The sequence below is a fragment of the Amborella trichopoda genome, chromosome 5 (genome assembly GCF_054954075.1).
Source record: "Amborella trichopoda isolate Santa Cruz 75 chromosome 5, AtrichopodaSantaCruz75HAP2 v2.0, whole genome shotgun sequence".
NCBI lineage: Eukaryota > Viridiplantae > Streptophyta > Magnoliopsida > Amborellales > Amborellaceae > Amborella > Amborella trichopoda.
The window spans coordinates 44,450,909-44,463,733 of NC_142340.1; the positions used below are offsets into that span (position 1 = coordinate 44,450,909).

At 34.4% G+C, this 12,825-nt stretch overlaps 1 protein-coding gene across 15 annotated transcripts in view; it reads right to left on the minus strand.

Moving 5' to 3' along the window:
* Positions 1–3,019: 3,019 nt before the first annotated feature.
* LOC18432021 (DNAse I-like superfamily protein) overlaps positions 3,020–12,825 on the minus strand; it is a 28,672-nt gene continuing 18,866 nt past the window's right edge. For 3 of the 15 annotated variants that reach the window (XR_016056421.1, XR_016056423.1, XR_016056422.1), the window contains 11 exons: positions 10,125–10,227; positions 9,528–9,642; positions 9,263–9,325; positions 8,230–8,317; positions 8,031–8,135; positions 6,438–7,266; positions 5,470–5,709; positions 4,188–4,296; positions 3,725–3,867; positions 3,377–3,605; positions 3,020–3,239 (listed from right to left, as the gene is read on the minus strand). Coding sequence is in view for 10 of the 15 variants with exons in the window: in XM_088868228.1 (XP_088724354.1) it covers positions 3,216–3,239; positions 3,377–3,605; positions 3,725–3,867; positions 4,188–4,296; positions 5,470–5,654; positions 6,438–7,266; positions 8,031–8,135; positions 8,230–8,317; positions 9,263–9,325; positions 9,528–9,690; positions 10,125–10,227; positions 12,017–12,057 (2,082 nt within the window). In the remaining 5 variants the exon portion in view is untranslated. Of the gene's footprint in view, positions 3,240–3,376; positions 3,606–3,724; positions 3,868–4,187; positions 4,297–5,469; positions 5,710–6,437; positions 7,267–8,030; positions 8,136–8,218; positions 8,318–9,262; positions 9,326–9,527; positions 9,691–10,124; positions 10,228–12,016; positions 12,155–12,825 lie in introns of those variants that run through there. The other 12 variants (XM_088868232.1, XM_088868234.1, XM_088868233.1 and 9 more) reach the window with 8 other exon arrangements.

The following is a 12,825-nucleotide window of genomic DNA, read 5'->3' on the forward strand; positions in this document are numbered from 1 at the left end:
TAGGATAGAGAATATATATTGTTGTGATTTTTAGGGTGAAGAGAAAAACGCAGATCGCTTTATAATTAAAAAGAACATAGAGGTGTGAGGAAGATAGCTATTGTAGCTATATTTTTCTTTGCCCGTAAACTAACTCCCATCTCTCGTGGACATAGACTCTCATCTCCCGTAGACATAAACACGTTGTTAAACCACATATCTCCCGTTGACATAGGCACGTAACTCTCTTCTCCCGTAGACATAAACATGTTGGCAAACCACGTATATCTTTACATACATAAACACGTTGCCAAACCATGTATATCTTTACATTGATTATCTCTTTTTTTTGTGATTATTTTTTCTTTTTTGTTTTAGTGGATTGCTTTTCATTTCCACACCACATGCATAAGCATAAGTAAATCATGCATATAAGAAATTTAGAAAAAAAAAAACCCTTTTTTTTACTTTAAAAATTATTATATATCCCTACTACTCTCTCTCTACTACCAACTCACGTCCATTCCAAATAGAGGGAGTGAATGTTATGAATTATTAGAGAGAGAGATATGATTTGCTGAGAAATAGGTCCTCAGCAAATACGATTTGCAACTCGTGGCATAAGCTCTACCCAAATTGAATTTTGACGAGTTGCAAATTTAGAGAGAGATAGCGGTGCATTGGAAGAATTTAGCACCAGAAGCACCTCCTACATCATTGTGAATCTCTTTCCATATCAAATCCATGAATGTGGAGAGAATGAAACAGAAAACCAGAAAGTAACACCCTATGTCGACGATCATGAGAGAAAAATTGTCCATGTGAAAACTTTATGGTTTTTGGTATTAATGAACAAGCAAACCACCGCTCTGATACCACATATAAAAATAAACTATAGATTTACATATTTAAAAACTTGAAAAGCATGTAAATCTTTTTTAGATCATTGTTCATTATTATCAAAAAACAAGAATAAAACAACATACATTCCATGATCCAACAATAAAATAAAACAGCTTGTCATTCTGATCTCTGGATGAGGAGATCGACCTTTCCAAACTTGATGGGAAACTTCTTTATATGATTATCGTTAGACCATAAATTGAGGATACTTTCTAACATAGGGTTGCTTTTCTAAAGATGATCTAATAACCTATTTAGTTTTAAAAAAACTAGACTTTTCCTCCATGTGCACATCATATTTTCTAAGAAAAATAGGCATTTTCTCTAAGTGCAGTCATATGCATGCATATAGTACATGTGATAGGGTTTTGGAAGCACAATGAGGTTTAAAGATTGAAAACTCGGCCAACTACTTGGACTCCGCTCCTTGTTGAGCGCAATTTGGGCCATTTAAAAGAAATTTAAAAAATATTAAAAAGTTGAATCAATGATGAATATTATATATGCAGCTGGATGGTTTTTTTACTATGATTCATGAGTTTTTCTTGTCATATGCCGTATTTTTATATTTGTATTTTTTTTTTTTTTTAGATTTTTCTAAAATTCCAACAACAAACCAATTTTTTTTAACCCATATTTTATATCATCTTTTTAACATTTTTTGACCTTTTAGGTTGCCTTTTAGTTTTGTTTCATTTTTTTAATTTTATTTTAACCTTAAATGAATTTTTTACTTTTATTTATTTATTTATTTATTTTGTTAGGTCCTTCGGTCCCCCGTACAGTACTCGACCAAGTCTGAGGCTGGAGGCCAGTTAAAAAAGTATTTGATGAAATTAACTTATCAATAAACGTGGTGGATCTGGTCTATCTTGGAAATGGATTTTGGATCCAAAACTTTATGCATGTATTATCTCCATCATCATGATCATGAAACCGAAAACAAAAAAAAAGAGAAATAATTTGAAGATTAAAGTATTCTATATTGTACTTTTTTTACTGTTCATTTCATTTACAGAATCAGTGAAGATAGCAAGAGCCAATTGAGGAAGGGACTCTAAGATATTCAAGTTTAGGAACCCATAACCAGTTTTCTAATCTTTTTATTGGACATGCTTGTTCCAAGTTCCTAGGCTATGATGGTCATTTTGCTCGATTTGAAATGCTCTCACTTATTCAGGGTTAGAAATTGGAACTTGCTTCTTTAAATTGGAAATTCACATTCTTGGTTCTTAACCTAAATATAGATGAGTTATATCATCATTTTGCAATTGGAAATTCACATTCTTGGTTCTTAACCTAAACACAGAGAAGTTATATCATCATTTTGCTGCTTGAATTAAGTCGCCCCGAGAAAAAATGTTGTTTTTCCCACACTTGTTAAAGGCTAGGAAACCGGAACTCGCTTCTTCTTCATATTTTTAAATTGAAAATCTTTGATTCGGCAACAAGCAGGCTAGTGATTTACATCATTCACCCTATGTCATTTAAGTGGGCCAAATTACCAAAATAACCCTGCTTATTTAGTATAATGAATCCGCAATGGGGCAATATGGGCATTGTTAAAAAGCAATTTTGAATCAACTGAGTGAAATGAAACTTCATAAAAGTAACCACTCCATGCCATTGGTTGATTTGATCAACTTAATTTTTTTCTCCGGGTTGTATGACAATTTAAATTATATTCTTCCAATTTTCGCATGTGCTTTGATTATTTTAGTGATATTTTCCTGATTATTTATATTGGAATATTAAGGTCGACCCCGGAACAGCTACATTCTCATTCATGAGAGGCTTACTGACCAATAATAAAACCAATGAAATCGACCCTTCCATTGCTAATTAAGTAGAATGATTGTCCATCACTTTTGTAACAAGGTCAGAGCCTCTCCTCGACCTTAGATGTGAAATCAAACTGTAAGGTCTGTGTTGAAGTTTAAGAATATTTTTCGCGGGACTTTGAATATGGGCATTTCAACAGCCCCAACCCACAGATTTCGTCTAATAGATAATTGTGAACGTAACCTTGCCCTTCTTCATAAAGGATTATGTCAAAATGAAACGGCTTAATGTAAATGGTTTTATATTATGTTTCTTCATGAAGGATTATATGTTGAAATGAAATGGCTATAAAATATGCTATAAATACCAGCAAAAACCTCAATTACCGAGAACTCTTAAATATACACTAGAGTTTAGTCCAATTGATTATCAACTAGTGAGGTAAAGGTCAGCTATACAAATAAGAATACAATAAATGAATACCAACTCAATCAGAAACATACAAGAGAAACTCACCCCATCACTAAGATACACCCAAACCATGTCTACATCTATCGATCCCATGCAGAAGAATCCTGGAAAGAAATGAAAAACTTGAGTCCATCGTCCAATACAACAATGTGTATTTTGAGATATTTTCGGTGTGCATGAGTGTGTGTGTGTGGAGAGAGAGAGAGAGACAGAGAGAGAGAGAGAGAGAGAGAGAATCTACCTCAAATCTGAATCCATCCAGTCCCAATTCAATCTCTTCTGGTATAATGTCACTCTCTTCAAGCTCGGCATCTGTGAGTGTTAGAGCCTTCTGAAGCTTCCGAGGAGAAAATACTTCGACCTCAGCTACGAAAATTGCAGTCACTGGTCGATGATCTGAGAGCATAATCTCATGTCTCTTATATTTCAACTGCCTAATTCCCTTCCCAAATGAAAGTATACGATCGCACCTGCAAACCAGCAAAGCATCACATACTTACACAATACACAGAGAGAGATAGAGCTCCATGCTAGAAGCCTATGTAGACATACAAATTGCACGCTCACACACACACAGACTGGGGCCTACCATGCCGGAGTACGCCTTCCGGCCTTTGGAAATTCGCCTGTATATTTAGGTGAGTTAAATTCATATTTGTAGGTCGGAGGGAAATTTATGAGCCCCTCTGACCATCCATCAAAGGCACGCCCTTTCTTTAGCTCTCTTCTAAGCTGCCACATTAGAAAAGAAATCATTCGATGCCCTTGAATAACGCAGAGACAATTGAAAAAGGTTCTCACAGTTTTAAACATAACCATACTGCCATTACTGTTGCTACTGAGCAAAACAAGGATAATGTTTTTTGAACATGAAGATTTCGTAAATTAGAAATGACCTCCATTTGCTTCAAAGTCTTAACTAGTAATAAAAACAGGCAAAAAGAGCAGAAATCATTTTTTATTTGAGCATGTCTCAAAGAGAGAGAGAGAGAGAGTTTGTAAAGGGTTCCTATGGTAAAACTAAATTATCAAATGCAGAGAAGTTGCCGAACCTGATCCCTCTCGATCAAAGCAGACCAATCCTTCTTAGAGATGAGTTCCCGCGTTTTCTCATACGGCAAGTTGATCCGATAATTAAGATCACCAAACCAGATAACTCTTCTGCATACAACATATTGAATCTATAAATTAGTATCAGTTTCCCAGTGGATTTGAGTAGGAAATTTACTACTTTGATAATGTATGGATGTTTTATACAAGGTAGCCTCTGTATGTGTGAACAGTAGTGCACATGCGAATGTAAGTGTGCTTCTGTAATGTTTATAAAGCATGCATTTATTTCACCAAAGAATCACACTACTTTTAAATCTTTCTTATTACACATTATTTATTACCATTGTTGGACTCGCTTTGCTTCGGCCTCTTTGGCCTGTCTTTGGGTTTTACATCCAAACTGGAGTGAAGTGAATCACTCCCCAGTACATTGCAATCTATCAGTATGAATTTCAAAAAAATGCCCATAATATTTTCAAATTTTGGTAAGAATACCTCTCCAGTATTAAGAAATCTGTAGAATTACCTCCGTGATATTTCAAATTGGAAAATATACCTTATACAATAATATATATCTTTAAATTGCCCCAAAATACATTTTTTTAATTTCTTTTTATTTTTTATTTGTATAAATACAGCTCAAGACTTCCCCCAAGTAAACCAAAGAGCCGAAGCACCTCCCTTTTCCCTTTTCCCTTTTCCCAGCCAAAAGGAAGAGCCCTCCAAAGAGAACTAGATAACATTGTTATTTATTACTATCATCAATCTCATATATTGTCATTATATCTTCCCTATTCTACATTTACATTAGTATATATGTAATGCAATCCCACATTGATCAAGGATTATTAATTAACCATCTTTAGCCCCAAGTTTAATGTTAAATGATGAAACTAATCTAGATAATTGGGAGGTACTCTACTGGAATCTTATTCTAAACATTTCCACTGCAAGCAGAAATGAACTGGTATATTGGCAGATACATGAAATGTCAGAAATAGGCTTAAATGAAGCTCTAAAATGCAATTTTGAATCAGTAAGAGAGTCAGTTTGTTTCTTTGATTCTTCACAATGAATCACATTTGTTTCTTGATCTTAATTAAACGAGAATATCCTAGCTAATAAGTATGCACCTATCCAATGTTAAAAGTCACTAAAAGAAATCTTGAAATTTAAGCTCATTTTTTTTCTTACATTGAAATGTTTGAATTCATCGAGAAATTAAAACATTGCTTTATCTTGTGATTTTTTTCTCACAGAAACGTAATAATATTCTCTTACTCGTGATCATTGATGGTTTTTGGGAATCCAACACCAGGAACAGGATGAAATTGTGTTCTCCTTATTATTTCTTGCACATCAGCATTTCTTCGAAATTCGTCCCCTTCCTTTTCACCCGAAGTTAGGTGAGAACAAATGAAGCAAAAGGGAGTCTGATTTATGGACATGCTAACAGCAACTGACCCCTGGAGCATAGTTGTACCAACAAGAAAATGGACAACTAATTAGCCTTTCCTCTGGCTGCTGGGTTATATAAATGCATAAACAAGAAGAGAATTAGAATATATATTGATGCCATAAAGAGGAAACTGCAATATAGCAACTGCAAGATTAACAATTATGCATTGATAATGTATAAATGAACAATGGGCCAGTTAGGATGCATGCATAAGCACCGCACAAAGAGGTCTTATGCACACAGGTCCTTTGGTGTCAAGATTCTTGCCACTGACATGAAAATTATTACGTCGATTTTTGTGTGCAAAAAGGCACATAATCTCTGCATAGTGCCATATTTTTAAAATCCATTTTAACATTCATTACACATAAGCCTGCCTTGTGTGGGGGTCTCATCGCCACATCTAAATAGGGCCTATCTAGTCTTTTCTTTCGTTCTTTTTTTTCCTTTTTTTCTTTTCTTTGGGTGGGGTGGGGTGGGGTTGCAGGGGGATAAATAATAGGGGCCTATGCAGTTGCTAAGAGAATTATGCATGTATAGATCGCTTCCTAGATCAACTTCTTTTTCTGAAAAAAGTCATGGAAATCAGATATTAAAACCAAACGGAAATCACTCTATCTTCAAACTTAACCGAAAAGTTATTTTAAAATTACCACCTACTTGTGATGGTTAAATGCAACAGTCTAATAAGGAAAGAAAAGAAATAAGATAGCACAAACAAAGAATACCATTAAAATGTTTGATTTATATCTCGAGAGTGGTGCCTTATACAATAGCAAAAGGAAAATACCTTGTTGCCCATGTACCCCATGACACCAACCCCGACAGTGGAAACTTTCAAGTTGTGAATATGCCTCCGAAGATTTCTTCGCACCCAAATTGTCAAGAAAATGCCAACCATCTGTTTACTCACTATCCTTACAAAAGGTGATCTCTTTTTGGATATAAGGGCTTCCAAGTTAATATCTGAAATCAAATTTATATCTGAGGATCCCTTTGGGTCCCCAAGCAGAGAAGGTTTAAAAGAATTAGATGTTTTGAAAGAACGAACTGATTTGAAAGAACTCGATTTGTCAAGAACATGTTGAGCTAGCAAACCCATTGGTGGTTCTGGCCAAACCAAGCCAATCCTTTCAGTGCCACTTAATTGTTTGGTCAATTTGAGCTTCGGTTGAGAAGGTGGTGGTGCCTCTGATTCTGTGGGGTCATCTGACATACTAAATCCATATAATCTATCCAATCTCCTGATGACCTGAGAAGCTTGTTTCAAATTGGGCTCTTCTGATGTACCTAAACCAGCATTTCCATCCACAAAACTTGAATCTTTTCCTAACCCAAATTCATCTGTCTTAGATATTTCAGGAATATCAGAGATTGGGTGCACTTGATTGTCAGTCGCATCATCACTATCTGACAATATATCATCTTCTATAACAGGGACATCATCTGAAGGCTTGAACCTTGATGGCGAGGAAGGATCACTGTGGCATTTGAACTTTGTTTTAACTGGAAAAATTCTATTTAGTGTCTTACGAATGAGATATTGCCATTTTAGGACAGGCCGATTGTCCTCAGCGCCGAATACATTTCCAGCATTTAATGGAACAACCTCCTGAAGACTGCAATCATAAAATAATCAACTATTATTCAAATGCAAGTTCTTTGATTGAAACAAACATTTTTGGGGACCAAAAGGAGATATTGACTTTGATCTGATATAATATAGATACCAGAGAAAGAAAGAGAATTCTCCTACAATTCAAGAAAGTTTTCACATAATTAGTAAACTACTAAAACAATATGAAATCCCCTGTTACTAATCAATTCAACTCAACTAGAGAAAGCTCAATATCATCCATACTGCACGGCCACAATGCATGATTTCCATAAGCATAAGTTAGCACATGTAGCAATTGCATTATATATCTTGATTATTAATAAATGTTCACCCATGAATGATAAGGAGCTGAATATTAGAGCAGCCTCTGAAATAGCGATTGTTATGTTTCCTCTAATGTCTGCATAAGTTCAGTAACTGTATTGTCTAGAAATGTACAAGCGCCTTTATGCCCTTGACAATTTGAAAACAGTATTCCATGAATTCAATAATAATACAGATCTATCATCTGAAGCGCATGAAGATATCTCAATCCATATGAATATTGATGATGCATATCGAAGACTTCACTAATTATTCTCCAATTGGGGCTTTTGATTAAAAATAATAATCTTAGTTTGGTCAACTCACAAAAAGAGAGATAAGTGAGAAAAGATGGAGGAATAAAATAAACTTCAGCACTCAAAATCGTAAAGCTACAAGAAACTAAAGCATTTGAAGATACATTTCTTTCATAAAGCACTCAGATCTTAAACTTAGATTTACCCAAGCACATATATATCAGCGGGATCCTCCATAAGAAGCCACCCATCAATGTCTAGGTCGTCGGGTGGCAGCCTTCCTCCAACATTCCATGTACCAACACATATCCTAAAGAATTCCAAAACTATTCTGTCAGAAAATATAACTATCATATTTCAAGAAAATATTGCTGGGGAAGATCATACTGATACCAATGCCATGCCTGATTTCCTTAGTGTCTATGTATTGCACCCTCAAAGTCTCGGATTTCCGTCTTCTCAATATGTACGTTGGATTCTCCGGGGTGGTAGCTGCATATTAAGTTCACCAATTAAAAATGGTACATAAAAGAAGAGCTATGAGACAAACATAAAAGATAAATCCATGACCAAGTGATTCCTCTATGGCCCTTGTAACTCCTCGAGTAAAATACAGGGGAAACCCATCATAGTAAACGATAAAATCACAATATGAAACTTTAGTACCCACCAACCACCTACTTGGAAGCATCAATTTCCAAAACGCATCACTAATCCAAGGTGGACGGTTAGGTAACTCAGATTTAAAATAATCGATGATATTAAGGAGTGAGTTGGAAAACTCAACCAGATGAGGGAAAAGGAAGAGGTTCTTGTTAAAACCAAAAAATTAAAAGATTTGAGATATTCATTTATTATCAAATGAATAAACTACTGTCCATGATTGAGTTCATTCCTAGCATGGAGTAGCTGGGTTCAATTACAAATCTGCACTTCCAGTTCCATGTGCATGTGTCATAAATAAAAAAAATAGAATGTGCAGAGGAAGTAAAGTAAAAGAAAAAAAAATAGTAACTTCTGCAAATAAGTTTAGTTAGCTCAGGGATTAGTATCAGCAACCTAGAATTTGGCACTGTTTTCCTATTAAGCTTTATGAGGCAATTTCTCAGTTTTTATCAAATATATTTATTCAGATTTTGCTTAGCCAAATCACTCGAGGAAAATCAGAACATTTCCCAAGGATCTCCACAAGAATAACAACTAGTAATACTTTGCTATTACACCACAATGAAAATTTTAAATACAAGTATTATTAACAGGAACTCTGTATACTTTATCCTGTAAGAACTCCGGATATCATGTTCACAAAAGCATAGAACAAGGACTCATGATCATCAATCTATATATAAAATCAAAACTAAAAATAAAACTTGAAAGAAAACTAAAAGGAAACCAATGTTAAATAAAAACAGGTTAAGGTACAGAATGTTTTCTTACCAAAGGACTGACACCGAAATGCACTACCATTCTTATTCCCATCAAACCCTTCTCTTTTCCAACCTGCATAAAAGCACCATTTTACTTGTCATGCACATGCCCAAAAACTAAAATCCTTGACTGCAAACTAACAACTAGGCATCCGATAGATCAGACTTTTAAACTCGAACTTTATCCTATAATTGTATTGTTATTCCTTGTTTTTCATTTGGTAAAGGACCCATTTAAAGGAATTCAGTGCAGTTGAATGAGATACAAGAGTTACCTTCTTCTTCTTCTTCTTCAAAATCGCTTTCGCCATCACCTTCATCACAACTGTAATCACCTTCTTGGGTCCTAATGTTGAGCCATTTCCTTAGAACATAGGCGGGCCTGGAAAGCTGTAGGCATGTGCAACCGAAACAACAGATTTCAACCCAACTCCTCGGCTGCAATTTCCCGATAATACAATCGCCCAATGCTCCATTAAAGGTCCCTTAAAACTAAAACTAGGAAATGTGCATAAACACAAAGCGGGCGCACAACCCCACTAAGAGAGAGAGAGAGCACCCATATGAATTCACACAAAAAACAGAATGGGAGCGAGCACCCCAAATCAATTTAGACAGAGAGAAACCCAAAACAGTTTTCTCACACACCCAACCCCCAAGAGAACCAACACATATGCGCATAAAGAGAGAGAGAGAGAGAGAAACGAAGCACACCCAATCACAAAGAACCAGCACACAAATGTACAAAACCCGCAAACCCAATCACCCAAAACCTCAAAACAGAGACCGAAAAAATCACACAGAAGTATAGAACAAACAAAAACACAGCCTTTGCAATGAAATTTTCATGGTCTAAAAGCTCAATTCCTCACCTCTCCACGTTTCTTCGAACACTGCTTCATCTCATTAGACGGAAACTGACCAAAACCAACACTAAAGAAGCAATCTTTCTTCTTTAATGGAGATAAATTCACACTGAATCAAAACCAACAAAGCATAAAAGAATTAAGCAGTCAAAAAATGGAAGGTAAGCTTTTCTTTCAGCTTTTCTGTTTCTTCCTGTAAGTTAATTACCCTCAATTAAATTCCTTTGGATCAATGCGTGAAAAACGCTGTTTACTATAATTTTATATTATTAACATTGACTGTAGTGTGAATTAAGACGACGAACTTCACGTGGTGGGCTATAGGGAAGGTAAATACTGGGTAAATAAATAATAAGATCATTGAACATTGACTTTGTTAAATAAATAATAAAAATGATCACCAGCATGTTGGGTTATTAAAGTAGGACTTGATCCATCTATCAAATAAATAAAAATATTAACCCAATTTATATTTCTTGAATACATTTTGCTCCAAATAAAAATTGGGTTTGCCTTTTTCATCCACTCCTGAGCCATGAGTATGGGTTCCTAGATTTCTTTTCTTTTCTTTTGGGTTAGATCGGTTGGTTTGCATCTTAAAATGATGATTTAGTTTGATAAAAATTGCTAACAAAGTCCTTTTTAATCGACTAAAAATTTATGGGTAATTTGTTATGGATGAGGTTTTGGTAAGGCCGTGGTTCTACCAATTATGATAGGACTGCACCTCAAACGCCCACGGCAAAAAGATTACTAGAAAACATTTTCATGGCTTGCAATATATACTCGTTCATTAGAATTTGAAGCAGCAAAAATAGTATAGATCCAGATTTGTGAAAACTTAAAATGGATGATCCAAAAAAAGTATTTCAAGATAAATCATTTTTGAATTTTAAATATTATGAAGATATATCATTTTTGGGTTTTAAAATCTATTTTTTGAAATATATGATAGTTGAGGTTAAGATAAGTACTCCGCAGGGGTTTTTTTGCAATGAAACTGCATTTTTAGATATGAGAAGCAGCTTTGTAAATCCACAAAATACTTTTCTATTTATTATTGGAAAATGGTTTGATGGGCTGCACCCCTATCAAAATAGGTAAAGCCTCCCCTTATAACTCTTCAAAAATTGTATTTCAAACATTGGAAAACCTTTACAATAATAATCTAGTCTTGAAAAACATTAGGGTTGTAAAAAAAATTAGGATTTCAAGCTCTAAAAATACGTATATTATAACAAATTATCTAGGTTGTCCATTTTGCCTAAAAATTAAGCGTTCATAGATTCACAAGATCTATACTATTTTTTTAGTTTCAAATTTTATGTTGAAATTAATTTTAAAACCATCATGGAGATTTCCGTTGCCAAAAATGCTTTTAAGACGAAGATTTGAGGTGAGGCTTTATTTTGTTTGATATAGCCTAGGCCTTATAGAAACTTCATATTTTTCAAAAAATCTAAAAGATTATTAGCTTCGCACAAAAGTACATTAGCGCATCTCTAAATAGACAACGAAAATCGAAAGTAAGATTCAATTTTGAAAGATTCAAAATTTCTTGTAATATTGAACCATGTTTCTCAAAATTTAAACTACTTTTTGGAAACCCTAGAATAACTGTAATGTACCATCTATACGCCACATTCATTTATTGTGCACACCTAAAACAAGAAAGCCATTTGTGGAGCATATAGACCGTTTATTCCCGTTAAAAGAAAAAGATGAAAAGAGAAAAATAGTCAAATTCCTAAATTCTTAGACTTGACCATATGAAAATTGGACAATCTCTATCCAATCCTAAGAAGCGAGTGCAAATTTATATTTAAAGTTAATGGCATCCCACAATTTGGTATTTTGAACATACTCCTAGAGGGTTTTACTTGACGGAGTAAACGTACAGTTTATCATGCCCTTGTGGGAGCACATAAGCTTTAGGCATTTAACACTTCATTCACATGCCTTCAAAATTGCATCGTCATCTTCTAAGCCTTATCTCAAGTATTTGGGATCGGTTACATAAATCTTGTTCTGCCGTTCTGCTCATAGATTCAAGATTCATGACAAGATTTGGTAAAAGTTTACGTATATTCTTAATGAAGTAACAAAATTCAAGTAATTTTAGTTAGAGTGATTGAAATTGGGGGCATATCGTATTTGACTAAAGGGTGCGGTTTGTATAGAGCCGAGTTTCTAAATAATCAAATCAGAGCCCACCTTCAAATAGTATCGAGAAATATAGTTTCAACACCAGAAATCTTTGACAGCCTTAAAATATATTTTTATCTTTAATTATAAATTTTAAGCTTAAAAAATAGTGTAGATCCAACAAATCTATGAAAACTTGAATAACTTAAAAATTGACCGTCCAAAAATGCGTTACAAGACACTATTTCCAAAACTTGGAATTCATTTTTTTCTCAAATCTATGCACCTTGATGTCGAGATGATCAATTTGAAGATATTCGGACATCAAAACAACCCCTTCTAATGAAATTTTAGAGCTAGGCTCTAATTGGATTGTTTAGAGCCTAGGCTCTATATAAACTTTTCCATTGTCTAAATCAATAAATACATATCTAGTAGAAATTATTTGACTAAATCAATAAATACATATCTAGTAGAAATTATTTGACTAAATCAATAAATACATATCTAGTAGAAATATGTTATGATGATAATTAGGTAGGAATCCACAAACCTAAAGGCC